The sequence below is a fragment of the Lampetra fluviatilis genome, chromosome 28 (assembly GCF_964198595.1).
Source record: "Lampetra fluviatilis chromosome 28, kcLamFluv1.1, whole genome shotgun sequence".
In the NCBI taxonomy this organism is placed as follows: domain Eukaryota; kingdom Metazoa; phylum Chordata; class Hyperoartia; order Petromyzontiformes; family Petromyzontidae; genus Lampetra; species Lampetra fluviatilis.
In genome coordinates, this window is record NC_136302.1 from 2435319 (window position 1) to 2456595 (window position 21277).

At 52.4% G+C, this 21277-nt stretch overlaps 1 protein-coding gene across 3 annotated transcripts; it reads left to right on the forward strand.

Annotated features, from left to right (window-relative positions):
• Positions 1 to 1100: 1100 nt before the first annotated feature.
• SLC33A1 (solute carrier family 33 member 1) lies at positions 1101 to 20378 on the forward strand. 3 transcript variants are annotated; one of them, XM_078869527.1, is made up of 11 exons: positions 1101 to 1292; positions 4249 to 4328; positions 4814 to 4999; positions 5554 to 5739; positions 6489 to 6839; positions 8771 to 8924; positions 9765 to 9961; positions 12022 to 12206; positions 13231 to 13348; positions 13607 to 13822; positions 15073 to 20378. In XM_078869527.1, the coding sequence occupies exons 2-11, from the start codon at positions 4287 to 4289 to the stop codon at positions 15241 to 15243; spliced, it is 1806 nt and encodes a 601-aa protein (XP_078725653.1). In that variant the 5' UTR covers positions 1101 to 1292; positions 4249 to 4286; the 3' UTR covers positions 15244 to 20378. The 3 variants fall into 3 exon arrangements, with proteins under 3 accessions (XP_078725653.1, XP_078725654.1, XP_078725656.1); XM_078869528.1 differs by having other exon boundaries at positions 4252 to 4328; XM_078869530.1 differs by lacking the exon at positions 4249 to 4328.
• The last annotated feature ends 899 nt before the right edge of the window (positions 20379 to 21277 follow it).

A 21277-nucleotide genomic window follows, 5' to 3' on the forward strand; every position in this document is an offset into this window, starting at 1 on the left:
GGGTGAGAAAGTGGCTGGGTGGATGAGTGAGTGGGGGGGTGAGTGAGTGAGAGAGTGGCTGGGTGAGTGAGTGACCGGGTGAGTGAGGGAGTGGCTGGGTGGGTGAGTGGCTGGGTGGGCTGAGTGGCTGGGTGGGTGAGTGAGGGAGTGGCTGGGTGGGTGAGAGAGTGGCTGGGTGAGTGAGTGGCTGGGTGGGTGAGAAAATGGCTTGGCGAGTGGGTGGCTGGGTGGGTGAGTGAGTTAGTGGGTGGGTGAGAGAGTGAGTGGCTGGGTGGGTGAGTGAGTGGCTGGGTGAGTGAGAGAGTGGCTGGGTGAGTGGGTGAGTGGCTGGGTGGGTGAGAGAGTGGCTGGGTGGGTGAGTGAGTGGCTGGGTGGGTGAGTGGGTGGCTGGGTGGGTGGCTGGGTGAGTGGCTGGGTGGGTGGTCTGTGGGCTTGGGCAGGCGATGTCACGGCGGGAAGGGACCAATGGACGATGGTCGAGACTAAGCAGGCGCAACAACAACAGCAGCGGGGGGACTCGTGCAGAAGAGAGAGGTGGGTGTTCTCCACCGCAGCAGCAGCAGTGGTGGTGGTGGGGGTGGGGTAGCGGCGAGGCCTTCATCCAGCAGCGGATCGACCCTGAGCCGACGGCAAACGCCGGGTGACCTACGGGACGTGGCCGCGCCCCATTGGCCGGCGGCGAGCACGTGACCGCCCCCGCTTCCGCGCGCGCTGATTGGCCACTTTAACCAACCGGCAAAGCGTCGAGCGATGAATGAATGAATGGATGAAGGAAAGCGTTTGTCGCCCCTCCCCCTGGCGCCTCATGGCGAACGAGTTCGAACGGCCGCACTTAAACATCATCCTCGCGCATTCGTGAACCGAACGCGAACGTCGATCGAGGCCTCACCGTCACCCCCTCCCCCCCTAATTGACGTAAACTCATTCGCGTTTGTGACGCTTCGTTGGCATGGCGGGGGTGGGGGGCGCCGATTGGTTCGTCGGCCCGTAGCACCGTCAGCCAATCGCCAGGCGTCTCGGTGGGTCACGTGTGAGCAAGGCGACCAATTGGAAGGGGTGATAAGGGGGGGGGGCTGAGTGGTGGTGGGGTTCTTCGGGGTCAGGGGTCACAGTGAGGCCCGGGCTCAGCTGAAGGGTCACGCACGCACCGGCGCACCTAGCCTGGCACCTGGCCTGGCACCTAGCCTGGCACCGAGCCGGGCTCCCCTTCACAACGCGAAGCTCGCCGGGTTGCGCGCGCCTCCATTGCCGAGCGGAGCTCAGCGTGGAGCTCCGTTTACAGACGAGCACGTGTGAGTATCACGCGCGAACGCGGCGTAGTTGTGTTACAGGGATGGCCCTGCATGTCTTGTGGTGTCTCACAGGGGGCATGGCTCAGTGACTCACAGGGGGCATGGCTCAGTGACTCACAAGGGGCATGACTCAGTGTCTCACAAGGGGCATGGCTCAGTGTCTCACAGGGGGCATGGCTCAGTGACTCACAGGGGGCATGGCTCAGTGACTCACAAGGGGCATGGCTCAGTGTCTCACAGGGGGCATGGCTCAGTGACTCACAGGGGGCATGGCTCAGTGACTCACAAGGGGCATGGCTCAGTGTCTCACAGGGGGCATGGCTCAGTGTCTCACAGGGGGCATGGCTCAGTGACTCACAGGGGGCATGGCTCAGTGACTCACAAGGGGCATGGCTCAGTGTCTCACAAGGGGCATGACTCAGTGTCTCACAAGGGGCATGACTCAGTGTCTCACAAGGGGGCATGACTCAGTGTCTCACAAGGGGCATGGCTCAGTGTCTCACAAGGGGCATGACTCAGTCTCACAAGGGGCATGGCTCAGTGTCTCACAAGGGGCATGGCTCAGTGACTCACAGGGGGCATGGCTCAGTGTCTCACAAGGGGCATGGCTCAGTGACTCACAGGGGGCATGGCTCAGTGTCTCACAGGGGGCATGGCTCAGTGACTCACAAGGGGCATGGCTCAGTGTCTCACAGGGGGCATGGCTCAGTGTCTCACAAGAGGCATGGCTCAGTGTCTCACAGGGGGCATGGCTCAGTGACTCACAAGGGGCATGGCTCAGTGTCTCACAGGGGGCATGGCTCAGTGACTCACAGGGGGCATGGCTCAGTGACTCACAAGGGGCATGACTCAGTGTCTCACAAGGGGCATGGCTCAGTGTCTCACAAGGGGCATGGCTCAGTGTCTCACAGGGGGCATGGCTCAGTGTCTCACAAGGGGCATGGCTCAGTGTCTCACAAGGGGCATGGCTCAGTGTCTCACAAGGGGCATGGCTCAGTGTCTCACAGGGGGCATGGCTCAGTGTCTCACAAGGGGCATGGCTCAGTGTCTCACAAGGGGCATGACTCAGTGTCTCACAAGGGGCGTGACTCAGTGTCTCACAAGGGGCATGACTCGGTGTCTCACAAGGGACATGGCTCAGTGTCTCACAAGGGGCATGGCTCAGTGTCTCACAAGGGGCATGGCTCAGTGTCTCACAAGGGGCATGGCTCAGTGACTCACAGGGGGCATGGCTCAGTGTCTCACAAGGGGCATGGCTCAGTGTCTCACAGGGGGCACGGCTCAGTGTCTCACAGGGGGCATGGCTCAGTGTCTCACAAGGGGCATGGCTCAGTGTCTCACAAGGGGACATGACTCAGTGTCTCACAGGGGGCACGGCTCAGTGACTCACAGGGGGCATGACTCAGTGACTCACAGGGGGCATGACTCAGTGTCTCACAGGGGGCATGGCTCAGTGTCTCACAAGGGGCATGGCTCAGTGTCTCACAGGGGCATGGCTCGGTGTCTCACAAGGGGCATGGCTCAGTGACTCACAAGGGGCATGACTCAGTGTCTCACAGGGGGCATGGCTCAGTGACTCACAGGGGGCATGGCTCAGTGTCTCACAGGGGGCATGGCTCAGTGTCTCACAGGGGCATGGCTCAGTGTCTCACAAGGGGCATGGCTCAGTGACTCACAAGGGGCATGACTCAGTGTCTCACAGGGGGCATGGCTCATTGACTCACAGGGGGCATGGCTCAGTGTCTCACAGGGGCATGACTCAGTGTCTCACAAGGGGCATGGCTCAGTGTCTCACAGGGGCATGGCTCAGTGTCTCACAGGGGCATGACTCAGTGTCTCACAAGGGGCATGGCTCATTGACTCACAGGGGGCATGGCTCAGTGTCTCACAGGGGGCATGGCTCAGTGTCTCACAAGGGGCATGGCTCAGTGACTCACAAGGGGCATGGCTCAGTGTCTCACAAAGGGCATGACTCAGTGTCTCACAAGGGGGCATGGCTCAGTGACTCACAGGGGGCATGGCTCAGTTACTCACAAGGGGCATGGCTCAGTGTCTCACAGGGGGCATGGCTCAGTGTCTCACAGGGGGCATGGCTCAGTGTCTCACAGGGGGCATGGCTCAGTGACTCACAGGGGGCATGGCTCAGTGACTCACAGGGGCATGGCTCAGTGTCTCACGGGGGGCACGGCTCTCTCGCAATGTTTCATGGCAGAGGTGATGGACACGTGTCTCTCACAATGGGTGTGCGGGCACAGTCGTGCTGCGTGGGTGGCAGTGGTTAGGGACATTAGATTGAACGAAGTTGCTTGAAAGTGTTACGTAAAGAGTACATGTCTGGTAAAACCCGTTGGAAGTAAATAAATAAATTACCAAAAATACGTGCATATTTCTTTGCGTTTATCCCTCGAATATGCACACACCCTGAGTAAACAGTTTAGTCTTCAGGTGAAGTGTCCTGTGCCTAGTTCACGTTTTGCATTCAGCTTTAACGGAAATAACAAGTTAAAATCCCCTCTCAAACAGGCATTGGTCGTGTACATCTTCCCTGGCAATCTGCAGCCAGTGATGGAAATTCCACATTGATATGGCAGCGGCCAGTAGATCTATATCATGAGCACTCTTGACTTACGACATAGTTGTACTTATTTTATCGCCCATGGAAGGATAATGGGCCGAGTCAACCGCTGATCCCGGATGTGAGCTCTTAACTTTTTTATGATAAGTTGAACACTGACCACAGCGCAACCTTGGCAGATAATTACACTCACGACGCACATGTGAGTCCAGCCTTCGTCATGTACATTCTCGATATAGCGAACACGGATTGCGTTGTTACAGTCAGCTGGCTGGGTTACTTGTGCATGTTTTAATGTTTTTTATGCCGCTCTCTAATTTACCACTCTTTGGCTTGCTGATTGGCTGCTGATGCCTGTCGCTTTTGCTCTGCGCTCGACAGCAGGAGCTGTTCACTTGTCTGCACTCACAACACCCTCTATGCTTCAGCTCCCCACATCAAAACATAACCTGCAAACCAAGGTATCCAAAGAAATCGGCATCACTTTATCACTTGTGCCTGTTAAATTAGACGCAACATAAAATACAAACAGCTCTCACATTGTAGTTACACACCGAGGCTGTGCATTCCGGACTGTTCCATGTTAATTATGAGCTTCGTTAATGAGAAAATTGTATTTTTCATGACTCTTTAGTACACACTAGTGCCAACTCTGTGGTGTCATTATATATTTAAATACAACATGAACAGGATGTAATTCTGTCCATGAATGGATGAACACATCCTGTGCTTCTGTGTCCCCCATGTCTCTACACTGACCATCTCTACATCTTTCTATTTCTCAATCCCATCTGTGTCTTTGTCATTTGATTATCTCCATCTCCGCCGTGTCCCTGTTCCGTTTGCGTCCTCATCCACCCCGTGTCTCCATTTCCTCTGTTGTCTCTCCTCCTCTGTATCATTATCTCCCCCGTGTCTCTGTCCCACCCGTGTATCTCTGTCTCAGGAGACGGTGGTGTTGGTGCCACCGGAGGACCCTTCCCGTGACGCGAGTCTCGTGTCTCCGCTCCACCTCGCCATGTCTGCCGCGGCATCGAATCGCAAGCGCGGCCACCGGCGCACGCCTTCGTGGACGCCCGACACGCGTCTCGACGGCCTGGAGGACGGCAGCGCCAGGCTCCCGCTCATACAGGTGTCCGGTGTTCTCTGTCTTGTTTTATCTTCCCCCCCCCCCCCCAACGACAACTATATGCACATGGGTGGGGTGGTGCCGTGGTGTAACAAAGTACACTTGAATGGTTTAGCTCTCTCCGGACACGCAACGCAGAGGTCGCTGGTCTTTGGTTTGACAATACAAAACACACGATAGGAGTGCACTTGAAGGGATCCCAGAAAAAATTCTGCTAAATTGGCCTCCGGCCTCCACTGATTTTAGATTTGATGGGTTTTCTCGTCATTTACAAATTTTAATTCTGCCTCTGCTGGCTTTTTTATATCACGGATTGATGCAGTGGTGTGCAAGGGTTTTGAATTGACACTTGGTCTCATGACATGAAATTGATAGCACAATTGGAATACAATTTTGAAGTAACTAGATAAAATAGATTTGTTCTTCTTTTTTACCCAAGGTCATTTTACCGATGGAATGAAGTGTTGCTACTTTACATACAAGCAGCGGCTCACAGCGAACTCAAAGTATCTCCACGCTCAAACGAGCGTGGCTCTGTGCCACCCCTTTCTCATCAGCACGATGGAGCCGTGAGCGGCAGTGATGGTTTCTCAGGGAGCGCGAGGATGGACGGGGCGCAGGAGCGGCCATCGGGGTCGCTCAGCGGCGACGCGATGGACGTTGGCTTGGCCCCGCGCGGACGGGGCAGTGTGCGTGGCGAGGGCCGCACCATCGCGCTGCTCTTCTTCCTCTACGTCCTGCAGGTGCGGCCCCCGTGGCACACCGTGCGAGCGGGCGTGCGTGCCTTAGTGTGCCAGTGAGTGATTGTTTATGAATGTGACATCATGGTGATGTCACCGCCACTGTGGGGTGAACGGCGGTTGTTATTGTTCGTGTGTGAGGATCGGTGGTGCAGCGGTTAGAGCGCTGCGCTACGAAACCTGACGATTCCCACTTACAGCCACCGACACCAGTGACGATTATCCGAATTGGTTCTGGGCATCCCCGAGGTCGACTCGGCCTCAAATGAGTACCGAGTGTGGTGTGTAAACATTGCCACTAGGGAGACAAGGGCATCGGGGCGTAGTGCTGACCACCCACCTCCTTGTGTGCCGTGCCAGCCCTTCACAGATGCTCGCAAACGGCACGTGCCCCAAAAGTTTGTTCAGGCTATACGGCGGTTCTCTGTCATTTGTCTTTGTTCATGTGTGCGAGTGTGAGTGAGTGTGTGCGTACATGCGTAAGTATGAGCTCATGCTCATACTTACGCATGTACGCACACACTCACGAGCGGGTGAGTGCGAGCGCGTGTGTGCAAGTGCATGGGTATAAGCTCGCCTGCGAGTACGCGATTGCACGTGCAAGTGAGTGTTTGCGTTTGTGTGCGAATGCACGTGTGAGTGGACGTACATGTGTGTGTGCGCGGGCGTGAGTGCACACGCGCACAAGTGGCAGTACGCGAGCACGACAGTGCGTGAGCCCTTGCCGACCGCTCGGCCGCTCCCTCCGGCAGGGCATCCCGCTGGGGCTGGCGGGCAGCGTGCCGATGGTGCTGCAGAGCCGCGGCATCAGCTACAAGGACCAGGCGCTGTTCAGCTTCGTCTTCTGGCCGTTCAGCCTCAAGCTGCTGTGGGCGCCGCTGGTCGACGCCGTCTACAGCCGCCGCTTCGGCCGCCGCAAGTCGTGGCTGGTGCCCACGCAGTACCTGCTGGGTTGCTTCATGCTGCTGCTGGCGCGGCACGTAGACCAACTGCTGGAGGGGCCCCACATCATGATGCTCACCGCCACCTTCTTCCTCTTCGAGTTCCTGGCGGCGACCCAGGACATCGCCGTGGACGGCTGGGCACTCACCATGCTGTCTAAGGTGCCGGCGCTTTGTGAGCGCGAGCGAGCAGAAGGCAGCAGCAGCAGCGCGGGCGGGCGGGGGGAAAGAGATGCCGGTTTTAAGCGGACGTGCGGTCGCGGCTCGGTAGGGAGTCGGTGGGGGTGGTGGTTAGTACCCTGTCACGGCACCGAAATCACAAATCTGAATTTGAGATGCAGGTACATTTCGGTAGAGGTGCAGCCCTGCAATTGCTTGCTCACGCCACTGCTGGCAGAATGTTTGTTGGACTTCTTTCGCACCGTGCGTAGCCATCCGTGCTAATCGGAGATGCGTGGGAAGGACAGCAAACTAACGAAGGCCCTCCACTCGAGGGAGCTGCCCTTTAGAGGGTGTTTGGACTCGTCTCCTGGGTTTCAGCTACCCACGATGAGATCATTCTAGATTTGAAGTTTTCGTGACTGCAGGGATCCATACTCTTTGTTTCTTTCGGTAAAGTCACGTAGGTAGAAAATGAATAAAATCACGACGTTTCGGGCGCAACACAAGCCTCCGTCAATTTCCCACTTCAGCTATTATTGCTTCTTGCTGTGCATTTGTTTCTTGCTGTGGTTGTCCCACCTGATGACGGACGCTTGTGTTACGCCCGAAACGTCGTGATTTAACTTTATTTCATACCTCCGTGACTTTACCGAAAGAACCAAAGAGGATGAGATCATTGTTCTCAGGTTTAGGGAGGGGATGCTCTCAGCACAATCACCAATGACTGCACAAGAAAACCAACATATGAAATGTTAACGTTTGACTTCCTTCTGCGTATTCTGGCTTTGGGGACTATAAATGTTGATCTGTCACGCCGGAGTACTATTTGCAGGGCACATAAAAAGGTGCGTAACCTTGCGTGGACAGGAATTGCTGCAACACGGTTACCCATAATGCAATGTGCCAGGAACATTTTACAATTTTACCTTCAATACAAATTAGTTAATTTAGTTATACTTTTCGACTACATGTAGGGTTTGTCTTACTCCTTATCTACTAATTGGTAACTTCAAATGCCAATTTATAAATGCTCCCTCAGAAACATTTGAACAACTTTATTTCTCATCTTGCCTCATTTTGTCCACAAGTGCAGTCTTCAACTCTTCTTCACTTGTCCAATTATATTTTATGAATAAGGAGCATTACCTCTTATTACGTTTTTCTTTGAAGGCCACGACGTACGTGTTGAATTTTTTGTTCTGGTGGATAAGAGCTCAAGTAAAGTAACTCCCGAAGTTGTTCCGTGACATCCTCCGGGGTCCGTTCCCTGACAAGACGCGACATTACACCCCTCGCCGAGAGAATCCTGGCAGCGAATCTCGTCCGCTCGTGACACGACATTAATAGCACGATATCAGTATCGTGGAGATAAAAAAAGCCAATCAACATGCACAGTATTCCTATAGCGCACTTCACGTCAATAAACCAGTCTCAGAACCATTTACACAACATTTACCTGAATGCCCAATACTCGGAATGTATAATTTACAAGCCATTTAGTTAAATATACCAAGTGTGCCCTAGGCAGTATAATTTAAAACGAATAACAGCTTTTTCTTGGTTCTTTCGGTAAAGTCACGGAGAAGGGAAATAATAAAAATGAAACCTAATAAAATAAAATTCTCACGACGTTTCAGCCACAACGCAAGCAGCCGTCCTCAGGTGAAGAAACAGGTGAAGAAACAGGTCTTTCCGACAGCCCTGTTTCTTCACCTGAGGACGACTGCTTGCGTTGTGGCCGAAATGTCGTGAGAATTAAATTTTATTGCGTTGTATTTTTATTATTTTATAATTTCCATTCTACGTGACTTTACCGAAAGAACCAAGAATATGAATCCCTGCAGTCACGAAAGCTTTAAATCGAAGAATAAAAGCTTGTTGGTCTCCACGCGATCATTGGATAACTCGTTGATCACTTGACGTCGATGCAGGAGAACGTTGGCCACGCGTCCACATGCAACTCGGTGGGTCAGACGGCCGGCTACTTCCTGGGCAACGTGCTCTTCCTGGCGCTCGAGTCGCCCGAGTTCTGCAACGCGTACCTGCGCTTCTCGCCGCAGCCCACCGGCATCGTCACGCTCGCAGGTGAGGGCTCCGCGTGTGCACGCTGGGGAGGCTCCCGTGCAGATCTACTGCTGGATGAAGACCTCCCCCGCACCTCCTTGGCCACGAAGGGTTGTTTGGCCACCCTTCGGCACGCTGGGCAGTGCGGACTGGTGAGGGGCATCGGCAGAATCACTGACGTCAAAAGAGTTAATAATGCTGTGCGCTTACTACTTCGGCGTATCCGCTCCACTTCATCATCATCACTATCCATGGACAGACAGCCGCCCGTAGGTGTCCACTGCAAATTTCATCATTTGTTTCCACTTTCCTGTCTTGTGCTAATATGCTCACGTAGTGCAACATCTTTCTGGCACCAATCTCCTATGTCGTCGTCGTCGTCAAGCTATTGTCTGTTAGCTCTTCCTCTCTTTCCAGTTCCTTCCATTTTTCCGAACAACGCACTTTTAATGTTCCTGTTGTTGTCCATCCTACACGTGTGTCCAATTAACGCCCGTTTCCTTCTCATCACTGACTGCATCATCAGGTATTCTTCTACGTGCAACCTCTCTATTACTTCTGCGTTAGTCAATCTTTGGGTCCACTCTACTTACAAAGTTTAAAACAACTATGCTCTTTTTTTTATTTACCTTGTTTTTAGTGCATGCGTTAGACGAATTGGACACTCATTTTATGGGCACGTGTCTTAAGTGGTATACTTTTTCAAGGACGTGTACAAAATTTGTTTCCATCCATCGTAATTGTCCAAACAATCTTTACTCAAACGCACGCCGCCTCGCGGCAGTTGACCGCTACCACGGCGGACGACGCGGCGATCCCCGGCGGAAACCAAAACGTACGAGCGTCTCGCTCCCCCCGCAGACTTCCTGCACTTCTGGGGCGTGGTGTTCCTGGTGAGCACCACGCTGGTGGCGCTGCTCAAGAGCGAGCGGCCCGACGGTCACGACGAGCAGGCGCACGCCGAGGGCGTGGGTGTGCTGGCCACCTACCGCCAGCTGCTCTCCATCGTGAAGCTGCCCAGCGTGCGCACCTTCGCCATCCTGCTGCTCACCTGCAAGGTGCCGCCGCCGGCCAGCCCCGGCCTCGTGGAGGCCCGTGACCGGTTACAATATGTTGCCGCTTATTGGTTGCGAGCGGAGATCGAACCCGGGTTGCCGGGATCCTGGTGCAGTGCAGCGCTAACCACTGCGCCGCTGCTCCCCATCGCTGATGGACAATTACGCACAATCGCTTAACACTCTTGTTTACACGCAACAATAACAACAACCGCCATTCGCCACTAAGTGGCGGTGACGTCACCACGACGCTTTACACGCACACTCACTATGACACACATGCCCTTGTTATTATATATATACATACCAAGGCCGTAGCCATGGTGTAAACATTGGGGGGGGACCAAATCTTCCAGGGGGTCTGGGGGTCCTCCCCCCGAAAAAAAAATCTAAACTTGAAAACGAATTTCCTGCCTAAAATATTTTAAAATTCACTAATACATAGGATGGAATTTTTCTGAATTTTTTACAATAATGTCTAATAGTGTATTGTATTAAATGGCTCTGTTTTTTCTTTTTTACCTTTTCTTTTTTCATTCTATGTAATGGCAGAGATTAGGGATACATAAAGTACAACCATAACCACAATCATATAAACAGAAATCTATTTTTTTGCAATATATTGGGGGGGACATTTTGAGCATATTTTATATATATTATAATTACGGTCTTGATATATACAGTGATCCCTTGGCAACCGCGAGGGTTAGGTTCCTGAAAACCCTCGCAGTTGGTAAATTCGCGTTTGGTAAAGTACAGGGGCCTATGGGACATAGCAGGTGAGGGGAGCCACGGCCGCGGTCAGACTCGTCATAGCTTCACTAAGTTGCCTCTTTAGTCAATAAACACCGAATGAAATAGAGTACATTACACGAGAACATGATAAAACATAAATAAACATTAACTTTGCACACCTTTTAATATTAATGACGATGATGACAATGAAGGGCTGGTTAAGAGGAGGAGGAGGAGGGGGGGGGGAGCTTAGCCCAGCCTCTTCCTCCCGGCCACAAGTGCAGCTCACTCTCATTCATCACTCACTGCACGCGTTGGGTCCACGATTAAGGGCTCAATGAATATGTACTGCGCAGTGTGTACTGCGCAGTGTGTACTGCGCAGTGTGTACTGCGCAGTGTGTACTGCGCAGTGTGTACTGCGCAGTGTGTACTGCGCAGTGTGTACTGCGCAGTGTGTACTGCGCAGTGTGTACTGCGCAGTGTGTACTGCGCAGTGTGTACTGCGCAGTGTGTACTGCGCAGTGTGTACTGCGCAGTGTGTACTGCGCAGTGTGTACTGCGCAGTGTGTACTGCGCAGTGTGTACTGCGCAGTGTGTACTGCGCAGTGTGTACTGCGCAGTGTGTACTGCGCAGTGTGTACTGCGCAGTGTGTACTGCGCAGTGTGTACTGCGCAGTGTGTACTGCGCAGTGTGTACTGCGCAGTGTGTACTGCGCAGTGTGTACAACAAGGCAGATGGGCAGCTGATCAGCAAAAAGGCACCACGGCCCCGCAAAATTTGCAACAATGAAGTCATGCAATGATGTCATGCTGTAATGACGTAATAACGACGTCATGTGATTTCCTGAACACCGTCCTTACCCCTGGTTACTACCCAGAGTTGCCTCGAGTCTCGCGAGAGTCTGCGACACACCATGGCGGATGCGGCAGCGCTAAATTTGATTTCGCGACTCGGCGCGACTAAACGATTCGCGGATCACTCAAAATGAGATGCTCGCCGTTGGTAAACAGGCATACAGAAGTAAATATGCGTATACTCAAATCTCGCGGTGGTTAAGCAAGTATACAGAAGTACATCCGCATGTACTCAAATCTCGCGGTTGGTAAATTCGCAGTTGGCAAGGGATTATTGTATTCACACGCACCAAATTGCCGACATGCGCGCACACGATTGCGACACGCACGTCACCGTACGGAACGCGCTCGGCCGTTGCCGTGGTAAGCGAGGCGATAGCTTTGCCGTGGTAAGCGAGGCGATAGCGTTGCCGCGGTAAGCGAGGGTGTCGCTATAAAGTCGCTGTCGCCTCCGCTTCCTCCGCCGCCCAGGTTGGGTTCTCGGCGGCGGACGCCGTCACGGGGCTCAAGCTCATCGAGGAGGGCGTCCCCAAGGCGCAGCTGGCGCTCCTCGCCCTGCCCATGGTGCCCCTGCAGATCGTGCTGCCCCTGCTCATCAGCAAGTACACTGCGGGGCCTCGCCCGCTCGACATCATGCTCAAGGCCATGCCCTACAGGTGGGCACTCTGCCAGCCACCGCCACCGCTCCCGAATCTTTCCGCGTTTTGCCGCCGCGCCGGAATGGCTGCTCCGAGATAGATAATGGTGTTAAAACCTAAACGGGTAGAGGCGATGTCGGCAATTTGCTTTATCGCTTTTGATAATATTATCGTCGAAGGAGCTAGGGCAGGGGTCGGCAACCAAAATAACAAGAAGAGCCATTTCTTTCCAATTCGGTACAAAATTCAGTATTTCAAGAGCCGCAATGCATCTATGTACATACGTACATATCGTCAAGAAGCAGCCCGTAAAGAGCCGCATGCGGCTCCGGAGCCGTAGGTTGCCAACCCCTGAGCTAGGGGAAGAAAGGGATTTCAAAAGCCTTGCCCGTTTCACGAATAAGCCACCGCCAGAGCGAGTTTCATCTGCTACTGTGAATCGTTTGAGCAGCGTTAAGTCCTGGGCGTTTGAGCCGGTTATGCGCTGGCTCCGTCCCTGCAGATCAAGTTCCTCAAAGTTTAGTCAAAGCATCTCTCTGCTCGAATGAGCCCGGGGCTCCTCTCACCGTTGATTGTGGTGGAAATTCCATATTCCTGTGGCCATTCCAACTCGAATTGACTTAACAAGAATGAATACTTAACTTATTGATGCTGACACGATGATGATGATGATGCCGTTTGGCCAAGTTGGTTCCGAGCCGAGCATCCTGTATGTGTGTTGAACCTATTTCGCACAGTACGTAGCCAGCCGTGCTAATCGGAGGTGCAGGGGAAGGACAACAAACTAAACACAAAAATCTGTTAATAGACTGGTATTCAATCTAGGTGATTTAAAAGTGCATTGCTCCAGTGGCTTCCTAATATAGGAAGGAAGAGCGTTCCAGACGGCCGCAGAAACGCACTTGAAAGCGCGTCTTTATTGGTAGCGTTACTCCGAACCCATCGCTGTAACACAGACCCCGAGCTGCCTGCCACGTCTGAGCGCTAGCACGGCCAACGGTGCCCCCGTGAGCCCTAACGCAATCGCTCTTGCTGGACGCAGGCTGCTCATGGGGCTGGGCTTCGCGCTGCTCGTGTGGTGGACGCCCAGCGTGAAGACCGAGTCCGGCTTCCCGTCGTACTACTATGGCATCATCCTGCTGGCGTACGCCCTGCATCAGGTGAGAGCCCACGCCGCGACCCCTCCCCCGCGACTCCTCCCCCGCGACCCCTCCCCCGCGACCCCTCCCCCGCGACCCCTCCCCCGCGACCCCTCCGCCGCGACCCCTCCGCCGCGACCCCTCCGCCGCGACCCCTCCGCCGCGACCCCTCCGCCGCGACCCCTCCGCCGCGACCCCTCCCCCGTGACCCCTTCGCCATGACCCCTGCGGCCCCCTCCCCTTGACCCCTTGGCCCCCTCCCTGTGCTGCCCGGCACAGGTGGCCGTGTACAGCATGTTCGTGGCCGTGATGGCGTTCAACGCCAGGGTGAGCGACCCGATGATCGGCGGCACCTACATGACGCTGCTCAACACGCTGTCTAACCTGGGCGGGAACTGGCCGGCCACGCTGGCGCTGTGGATGGTGGAGCCGCTCACCAGCAGGGCGTGCGCTGGCGCCACGGGGCTCGCGTGCGACTCGCCCAGCGACGTGCAGGTGCGTGCATGCGAGCGTGTTTTCTTTGTGTGTCTTTGTCGGCGTGTCTGTGTGTGTCCGAGGTGTGGTGCTGGCCACCTATCCCCTCGTGTGCTGTGCCGGCCTTCATAGGTGCTCGCTAACAGCGCTTGCCCCAGCGGTCTGTGCAGGCTATACGGGGGATTTTTGTCTTTGTGTGCATGTCTCCATGTATGTACAAATGTGTGTTGGTGTGCATAAATTGACTTGAAGTATTTCTGCAATACTTCAAGTCATCATTGTGCCATTCTCTGGCACAATGATGTGTTGCTGTAATTCTCAAATTAAAATGTCTTCACCTCCGACGCCGACTTCACAATTGTAATCATCGGCGTAGCGCGGTTGGAACGGGCGGCCCTGGTGCTAGAGCCCCGTGCCCTGGGCCCCCTTTTGGCCCCATGGGCCCCGGTGCAGGCGCACCGCCTGCACACTCGACAGCTACCCGCACACACACAGGCTTTACAATTGTAAAGATAGGTGACGACAGTTTTTCCAAAACCACGAGGTTGTTGTAGTATGTTTTATCCACAATAGAGGTTTTTTTGGGGTTAGATCGCTTAAATATAAATGCGCCGTTCAACCCGCCACCACCCGACACAGCTGATTGGTAAGGTTTGTCACGTAAACAGAGCGTGCCAAGTAGTTACTAGTTCAGCACACCGCTTGTGTTGGAGAGTAAATCCACAACTTTTACGCGATCTAACCTCTTATAGATAATATTGCTTGCGGAAGTCTACGTGTTAAACTGTACTCCTTGGTTTTTTCGGTAAAGTCACGTAGGTAAAAATAAATAAATGAAAAAACAACAAAAAAATGTAATTTATTTATTTTTACCTACGTGACTTTGCCGAAAAAAACAAATAATATGAATCCTTGCAGTCACGAACACTTCAAATCTTAAACTGTCTCATCTCGATTTAACTTTTTTTTTTGCGTTGCACCGTGGGTTCTTGTAACCACTGCCTTCCACCTCGTGGGGCTATTGCATCCCGGTGTTCAGGTCCACTGCCAGGTTGTACTCACCGCCAGTATGGTTGTTGAACTTTATTTTAAAACCGGCGACAAAATCTCCTCGGGCCCATCTTGAGTCGCGGGGCCCTGGTGAAGTTGCACCGCCTGCACACTCGACAGCCACGCCACTGATTATAGTATTAACAAAAAACCCTCCCCCCACTCGCCCCCCTGGCGTTTGGCTCGCTCTAACAAAATCGCGTGCGCGGGTCTCTCCGCAGCTCTGCGTGGAGGCGGGCGGCTCGTGCGTGACGACGCGGGACGGCTACTACGTGGAGTCGGCGCTCTGCGTGCTGCTCGGCGTCCTCTGGTGGCTGCTGCTGGGGCCACGCATGAGGAGGCTGCAGCAGTTGGGTCCCTCCGCCTGGCAGTGCAGTCGCCAGAGACCTTGACGGAGACGGCGGGGGGTGGGGGGCAGCTGGGAGAGATGGGAAGAGAGGAGGAGCGGAGATCGGAGACCTGGGCTGGCACGGGAGGCGCACAGAAGCTCGCGTAACGCGGGCCCACACACCGACCCCGCGGGTGGCCTGAGGCCCTGCACTTTGACACCGTGGCGCTGGTGGTGAGCTTCGTTCGCACCTGGATTTTTGCTTTGTAACTTGGCAGCGACAACCCCTGGCTGAGGCCGTGCGGAGAATCTTGCAGAAGCAACTCCTGTCTGTACCAGGAAATCTGGCAGCAGCAGCTTCTGTCCAATGGCTTCATCTACGATACCTGATAGAAGGATAGACGCAACGCAAGAAGTGTGAAACCCGGTAACAGCAAATTCTGTCCGAACTTTGACAGAGAAATTGTGCAGAAGTAACTTCAGTCTTCACGTGGTTGTGCCATGAAATCTATCGGCAGCACAACAGCTTGTGCTTGAACCTGGAACTCACCATGTCACGCGGAGGCAATAAGTTCTGTCTGCACCAAGATTCACTCTCGCCAGATTTATTAATCTCCTGCCATCATGCCCGGCCTCGGTGACCTCTCCGCACTTACCACTCTTTTCGCAGAAGTATAAAGGAAGCCGTTACATGTCGCATGCACGTAAGCAAAAAGGTTCTCTGCGGTGGGTCATGAGAACTGTGGGCTGAGAATGCCTGGTGTTAACTACTCAATGTAAGCGCCACGGTAAGTCTCATCCCATTCACCTGCATTACCTGCAGTGGGGGGTAACCTGGCGGAAATTCATCTCTCTGCGTGGGATAAAGCAATGCACTTGATTACGAATGGATTCTACACCTAAGAGTTGATCTAATTTAAATGTAAATGCCACGTTGGGCAAATAATTTTTCATTGATTAAAGTAGATGGTTATGTTTATGGTACAAGATTTGAATCGTCCCTTTAACAAATTTTTGTTTGGTCCATGTTACGTGAAAATGTTACTTTAAGACTGCGTGCCGAACGAGGCAGAACAGACGAGAGACGAGACGGATGAGAAAGACGAGACAAATGTGAGATGGCACAGCCGAGACAACAAATAATCCCTTCTTGAATCGAAGTATGAACCTGATTGGTGAGGGTTCCTCAAACCGTGGGGGGGGGGGGGTGAAGGAGAATGCTCGTGTTGCGTAAACCTCCAAGGCAGGAAGGTGCTCATCATCCTTCCAAGATATATAAAATAGGTACCACAGTGGTGGTGTGTAGTCTCCCAACAGAAAAATACAATTTACAGTCGTAGAAGGTTTCTTGTTCTGACCTCAAGGGTTCTCCGTTGTGAGTTTACTGGACTCCGGTGATGATGATGATGAAACTCTGCCACGGAATGTTTCATAAACATCTATAAACTTTTTATTGTGATCTGTCCACAATAGATCAACTAAGTGGCTTATGTGGAAATTTACAGTTACGCTAAACGCATGTTGATTCTAAGTGTGGAGGAAAAAACCGGAAAACCCGGAGTAAAGTCCACGCGACCACAACGAGAACATGCAAACTCCAAATATATTTAGGCGTCAGGGTCGCGATCGAACCCGCAACTTCCTGCATACCAGGCGAGGGAGTTAACATCTCGCCACGGCGGCATGGACAGTCTACAGCCAGCAAAAATATATCCCAGCAAGTGACAAAAACTAAACTCAAGCGGCAAAAGACTTGTGTTTGGGAAGCTTGTAGCTTTTGGTGATTCACTAATTCGCATTGTCTGATTCACACGCGTACACGCACACAGCTTGCAGCAAAGCGGCAGTGGGATAGTGGGTTGCTCAATGTTCGGTGAAGGTCGTGGGTTCGATCCCAACCCTGACGTCTTAATATTTGGAGTTCTCGGTGTCTCTCTCCCCGTGGTCGGGTGGATTTTTCTCCGGGTCCTCCGGTTTTTCCCTCCACATTCAGAATGAACTCTCGTTCAGAGTATTTGGCGCCTATACATTACCACGTGATAAGCCGCTTAATTGAGCTATCATTTGTGGCCAGGTCGCTTCTGACAAAAGAGCTGTCTAGCTCAGTGGGCCTTACCTGCTAAAATAACAAAAGTAGTTTTAAGTTGCCGAAACATCCGACGCTCGTTCCCACGCCCACCGCAGCCTCCTCCCTGATTGCATGCGCACCGTGTTCCTACAGCGCTCTCTAATCCTCACTGCCGTGAGATTACCCGCATCGTCCACGTGCGCCTGTGTTCAAAGGCTCGAAGCTGCTCTACTTTGTTGTTTTGGGACCAAAAGTGAGCAAGTAAAGCAGAAGTTACAAAGTGTCATCATTAAGCTGTTCTCAAGGGGTCAACACATGGGCAATATTAGTGTCGTTTTTTTTATCGTGTTTTAATCAAAGGTGGTGTGCTGGCTGGTTAAATTAAATGTCTTCTTTCGTACGGCTACTGATGTAGATGCAGCGACAACAAATACAATTTCACATCCAGGTGGTCAGGCCAGCAGATAACCACATCAGGAGTAGCGCGGAGTGTATCGCCATCTCCTTCGTGTTTGTAGATCGGGAATTGTGTCGTTGTATGTGGTACGGTCTGTCCTATACTACCACAGTCGCTAAAGTTCATGACTCGCCATGAGAAAATTTCAATTCAAATCGTGTTCGGGGAGGTCGACTCAGCCCATCATTCTTCCAAGAGCTATACATTAAGTACCATATTGTTAAAAAGTAAATCGTGGTTATCCCATGGAGAGTCTACCTCTTGCCATGGGATTGTGGAATGGTCACAAACTTTCACTAACTAAATGTTAAATAAGTAGTTCCTAAGTGTTACCAACTGGCAGGCATTTGACCATCATTTATCGAAGACTTCCAGGGCTACGTTGTCCACACACCCCAGTAGTTTGTAACTAGTAAAATCCGTTGTACTGTACTGTTCTCCAATGTCTATGCCCTCGCTGCATTCACCAACTTGGCACAGGCTGCCATATAAATAACACAACCGGCAATGGATACCAAAAGTCATTTTAATGCATTCATTAATCCCCCCCCCATTTCGCACAAGAAGTGCTCGCAAGTGATGTCATCACATCGACGCCTTTATCTAAGGAACGAAACAGGAGGATTTATTCACAAATCTGGCTGTCGCCTGATGAAGCCAGTTGTAATTACTGGCGAAACGTCGTACTTGGATTTTAAATGTTGTGGCTTGGTTCTCCAACACACCGGTGTGCTGTACTAGTGACGAATTGGCACGTTCTGTTTATGTGACAAACCTTACTAGTTGGCTGTGTCGGGTAGTGGCAGGTTTAACGATATTTTCGCGATCAGACCCAAAAAACCTGTATTGTGAACAGGCCAGCATGGTGAAATATGGTCAAATAACCCCCCCCCACGGCATACACGTTGTGTCGGGGAGCCCTCATCCATCAGCGGATCGACAAGGGCTGTGCATGCACGTATGTGTGGCTTGTGGGTGTCATCGGAATCTCGGTGAGGCTGCTAAGCAGACTCGGTCGAGTGCCGTGCCAGCTGCTGGAATCCAGCCGCCAAGTTCTGCCGCTCGACTCTTGCCCCCGCCAGCCACGCTGCACGTGCCCACGCTGCACGGGCCTACGCTGCACGTGGTCCACGCTGCACATGGTCCACGCTGCACGTGCCCCCGCCAGCCACGCTGCACGAGCCCACGCTGCACGGGCCCACGCTGCACGTGGTCCACGCACCGATCCTTGACGTCGCACTGTTCCGAGCCCACCTCGAGTGTGGCACCGCGGGCAGAGAGAGGGCAGCCTGTGGAAGCCAGGGTGTCGCTTCCGCGTGACGGCGGGTTTCTCGATTGGCGGCGTTGCGGACAAAAAAAAACCACGGACGGCGAGCGGTTGATGGCGGCGTGGAACTCGTTCAGGAACTCGCACCCTTGCTGCTGCTGGGGTGGAGCGGTTGGGGCAGTGGTTCGCGCACTGCGGTACAAACCAGACAAGCCCGAGTTCGATTCCCGGCCAAAGCTAACGTCAGCGGTGATTGCCAACGGAATCGGTCCTGGGTGCACGCCCCCCCCCTTCAGCAGCTCGCACTGATGAGCGCATTGAAGTCCGGTCGAACGCCCCCCCCCACGAACGACATAGAATCAGAATATGTATTTACACTGGAGGAATCTGATGGGCTATACATATATTTTTTCTTAGATCTCCAGTATTTCACAGATGCCCAGAAAGACGCGGTGTGGGGGGAAAGCCTTCGTGCAGCAGTGGACTGACAAAGTGCGTTGCAGAGGTCACGACAATCTTCAGTGTGGGGCCTGAAGCATTACTTTTCTTCTGTTTACTGCTATGGTTTTACAGTTTCAAAATCATTCCATACACCGATGGCGTTTGATGTTTATAGACTAAAGATCTTGTCTTTTTTGGGAATCTTACATGTTAACGAATCTGTTTTATGCTCGTGTATGGCAATGTGTTCAGGGGCTAATGCCGATGTCGATGTGTGCTCGCCACCAAAAGACTTCAGGAGAGTTGTTTTTTGCTCTTCCCCAAATCTATGTAATGGGTTATTGTTTTGAATGCCTTACTACTAAAGGCATCGGTAACTCTAATAATACTTGGCTATGCGTTAAGGCGGCAGTGGTTCTCAACCGGGGGTACGCGGATCTCTGGCGTTTTGTGAGGTGATTTATAAAGTTTGAAATTATATCATACATGAGAGTCATTGGTGAATAATCATGTGTGAATCTACCAATATGAAATAACTACAATAACATTTTAATCCATATGGTAAACTCTAGCGATATAAAAGACCTTTATAAACTCATTGATCGTACACAATGTGGTTGCCAGGAGTAGCCAGCAAGCGTGAACAAATAACTTCACGCATGAAGAGCGTCTGTTGACTTTGTTTTTATTCGCTTGCAGTTCCTAGCTAGTTCGGATACCTCACAAACATTGACAATCGGTTAAAATATTGACGTTCAATATTCCTACATTTGTTTCTCAGAACCACGTTGGGGTCCAGGGCAAGGGGGCTTCTTGTGGTTGAAACACATTTCAACATTGGGGGGGGGGGGGGGAAGAAGAGGTAGAGTCGCCAACAAAAGGTTGAGAACCACTGCCGTGAGTGACAGACCATCGCTGCCAGAGCCACTTTGCAAGTCGCCTCCACGTGGCAGTCGATTTCGGTCGAGTCGCTTGGAGGGGAGGGGAGGGCGGTGGGTGGGGGGGGATGTCGTAACGCCGCCCGTGACACTTTGGGCGGTCGTCCGTCACGATCCAACCGTCGCCTCGCGCCTTCCCACGAGCGGCCGGGCGCGGCGGGGTCCGGGCCGCGCTCTCGCCGTTCCCGTGGCGGCGTCGTCGAAAGTTCGCGGGCAAAGCGCTGCCGGTTCAGGACAAGGGCGACCTTTGGCACCCCACGGTGCGAAGCCCGTGTGAGCAACTTTGGTGAATCAACATTTGCAAAAGGTTTACACGGGTGAGGAATGTTATTTAATGTTTTATATATAATATATATATACAATGCTTATGCTGGAGGGATTATGAAGCGATGCATTATAGAAAAGTTGTAGATTATTTAATAATTTGAAACAGCCTCTCACGCGTCGTGGCTATGGACGTCTGATGACGCCATAATGGCTCGTGACCAATCGATTAATGGTGATTTGCTTATCGAGTAAATTGCGTCACATTGGTTACTATGTAGTTAGTAGTTAAAAAAACAATCAAATGCCAAATTGGCAGAGCGATTAAAACAACGGTTAGGTATTTGCTATCTGCAGACTTGTCGTTCGCAACTAAAAACAAAAACATTATCTTTGGGCCTCCTCTCCAGGGGCTGATGTGAGCGTCAGAATATTGACGGATCTCACATTATATTCTTGGTTCTTTCGGTAAAGTCACGTAGAAGGGAAATAATAAAATAAATATAAAACAATAAAAAATTATCACGACGTTTCGACTGCAACACAAGCAATCATCAGGTGTGAAATCCACAGCAAGAACATTTGAAAAAACGGACAAACCGCCACCTTTTTTCAAATGTTCTTGCTGTGGATTTCACACCTGACGATGATTACTTGTGTTGC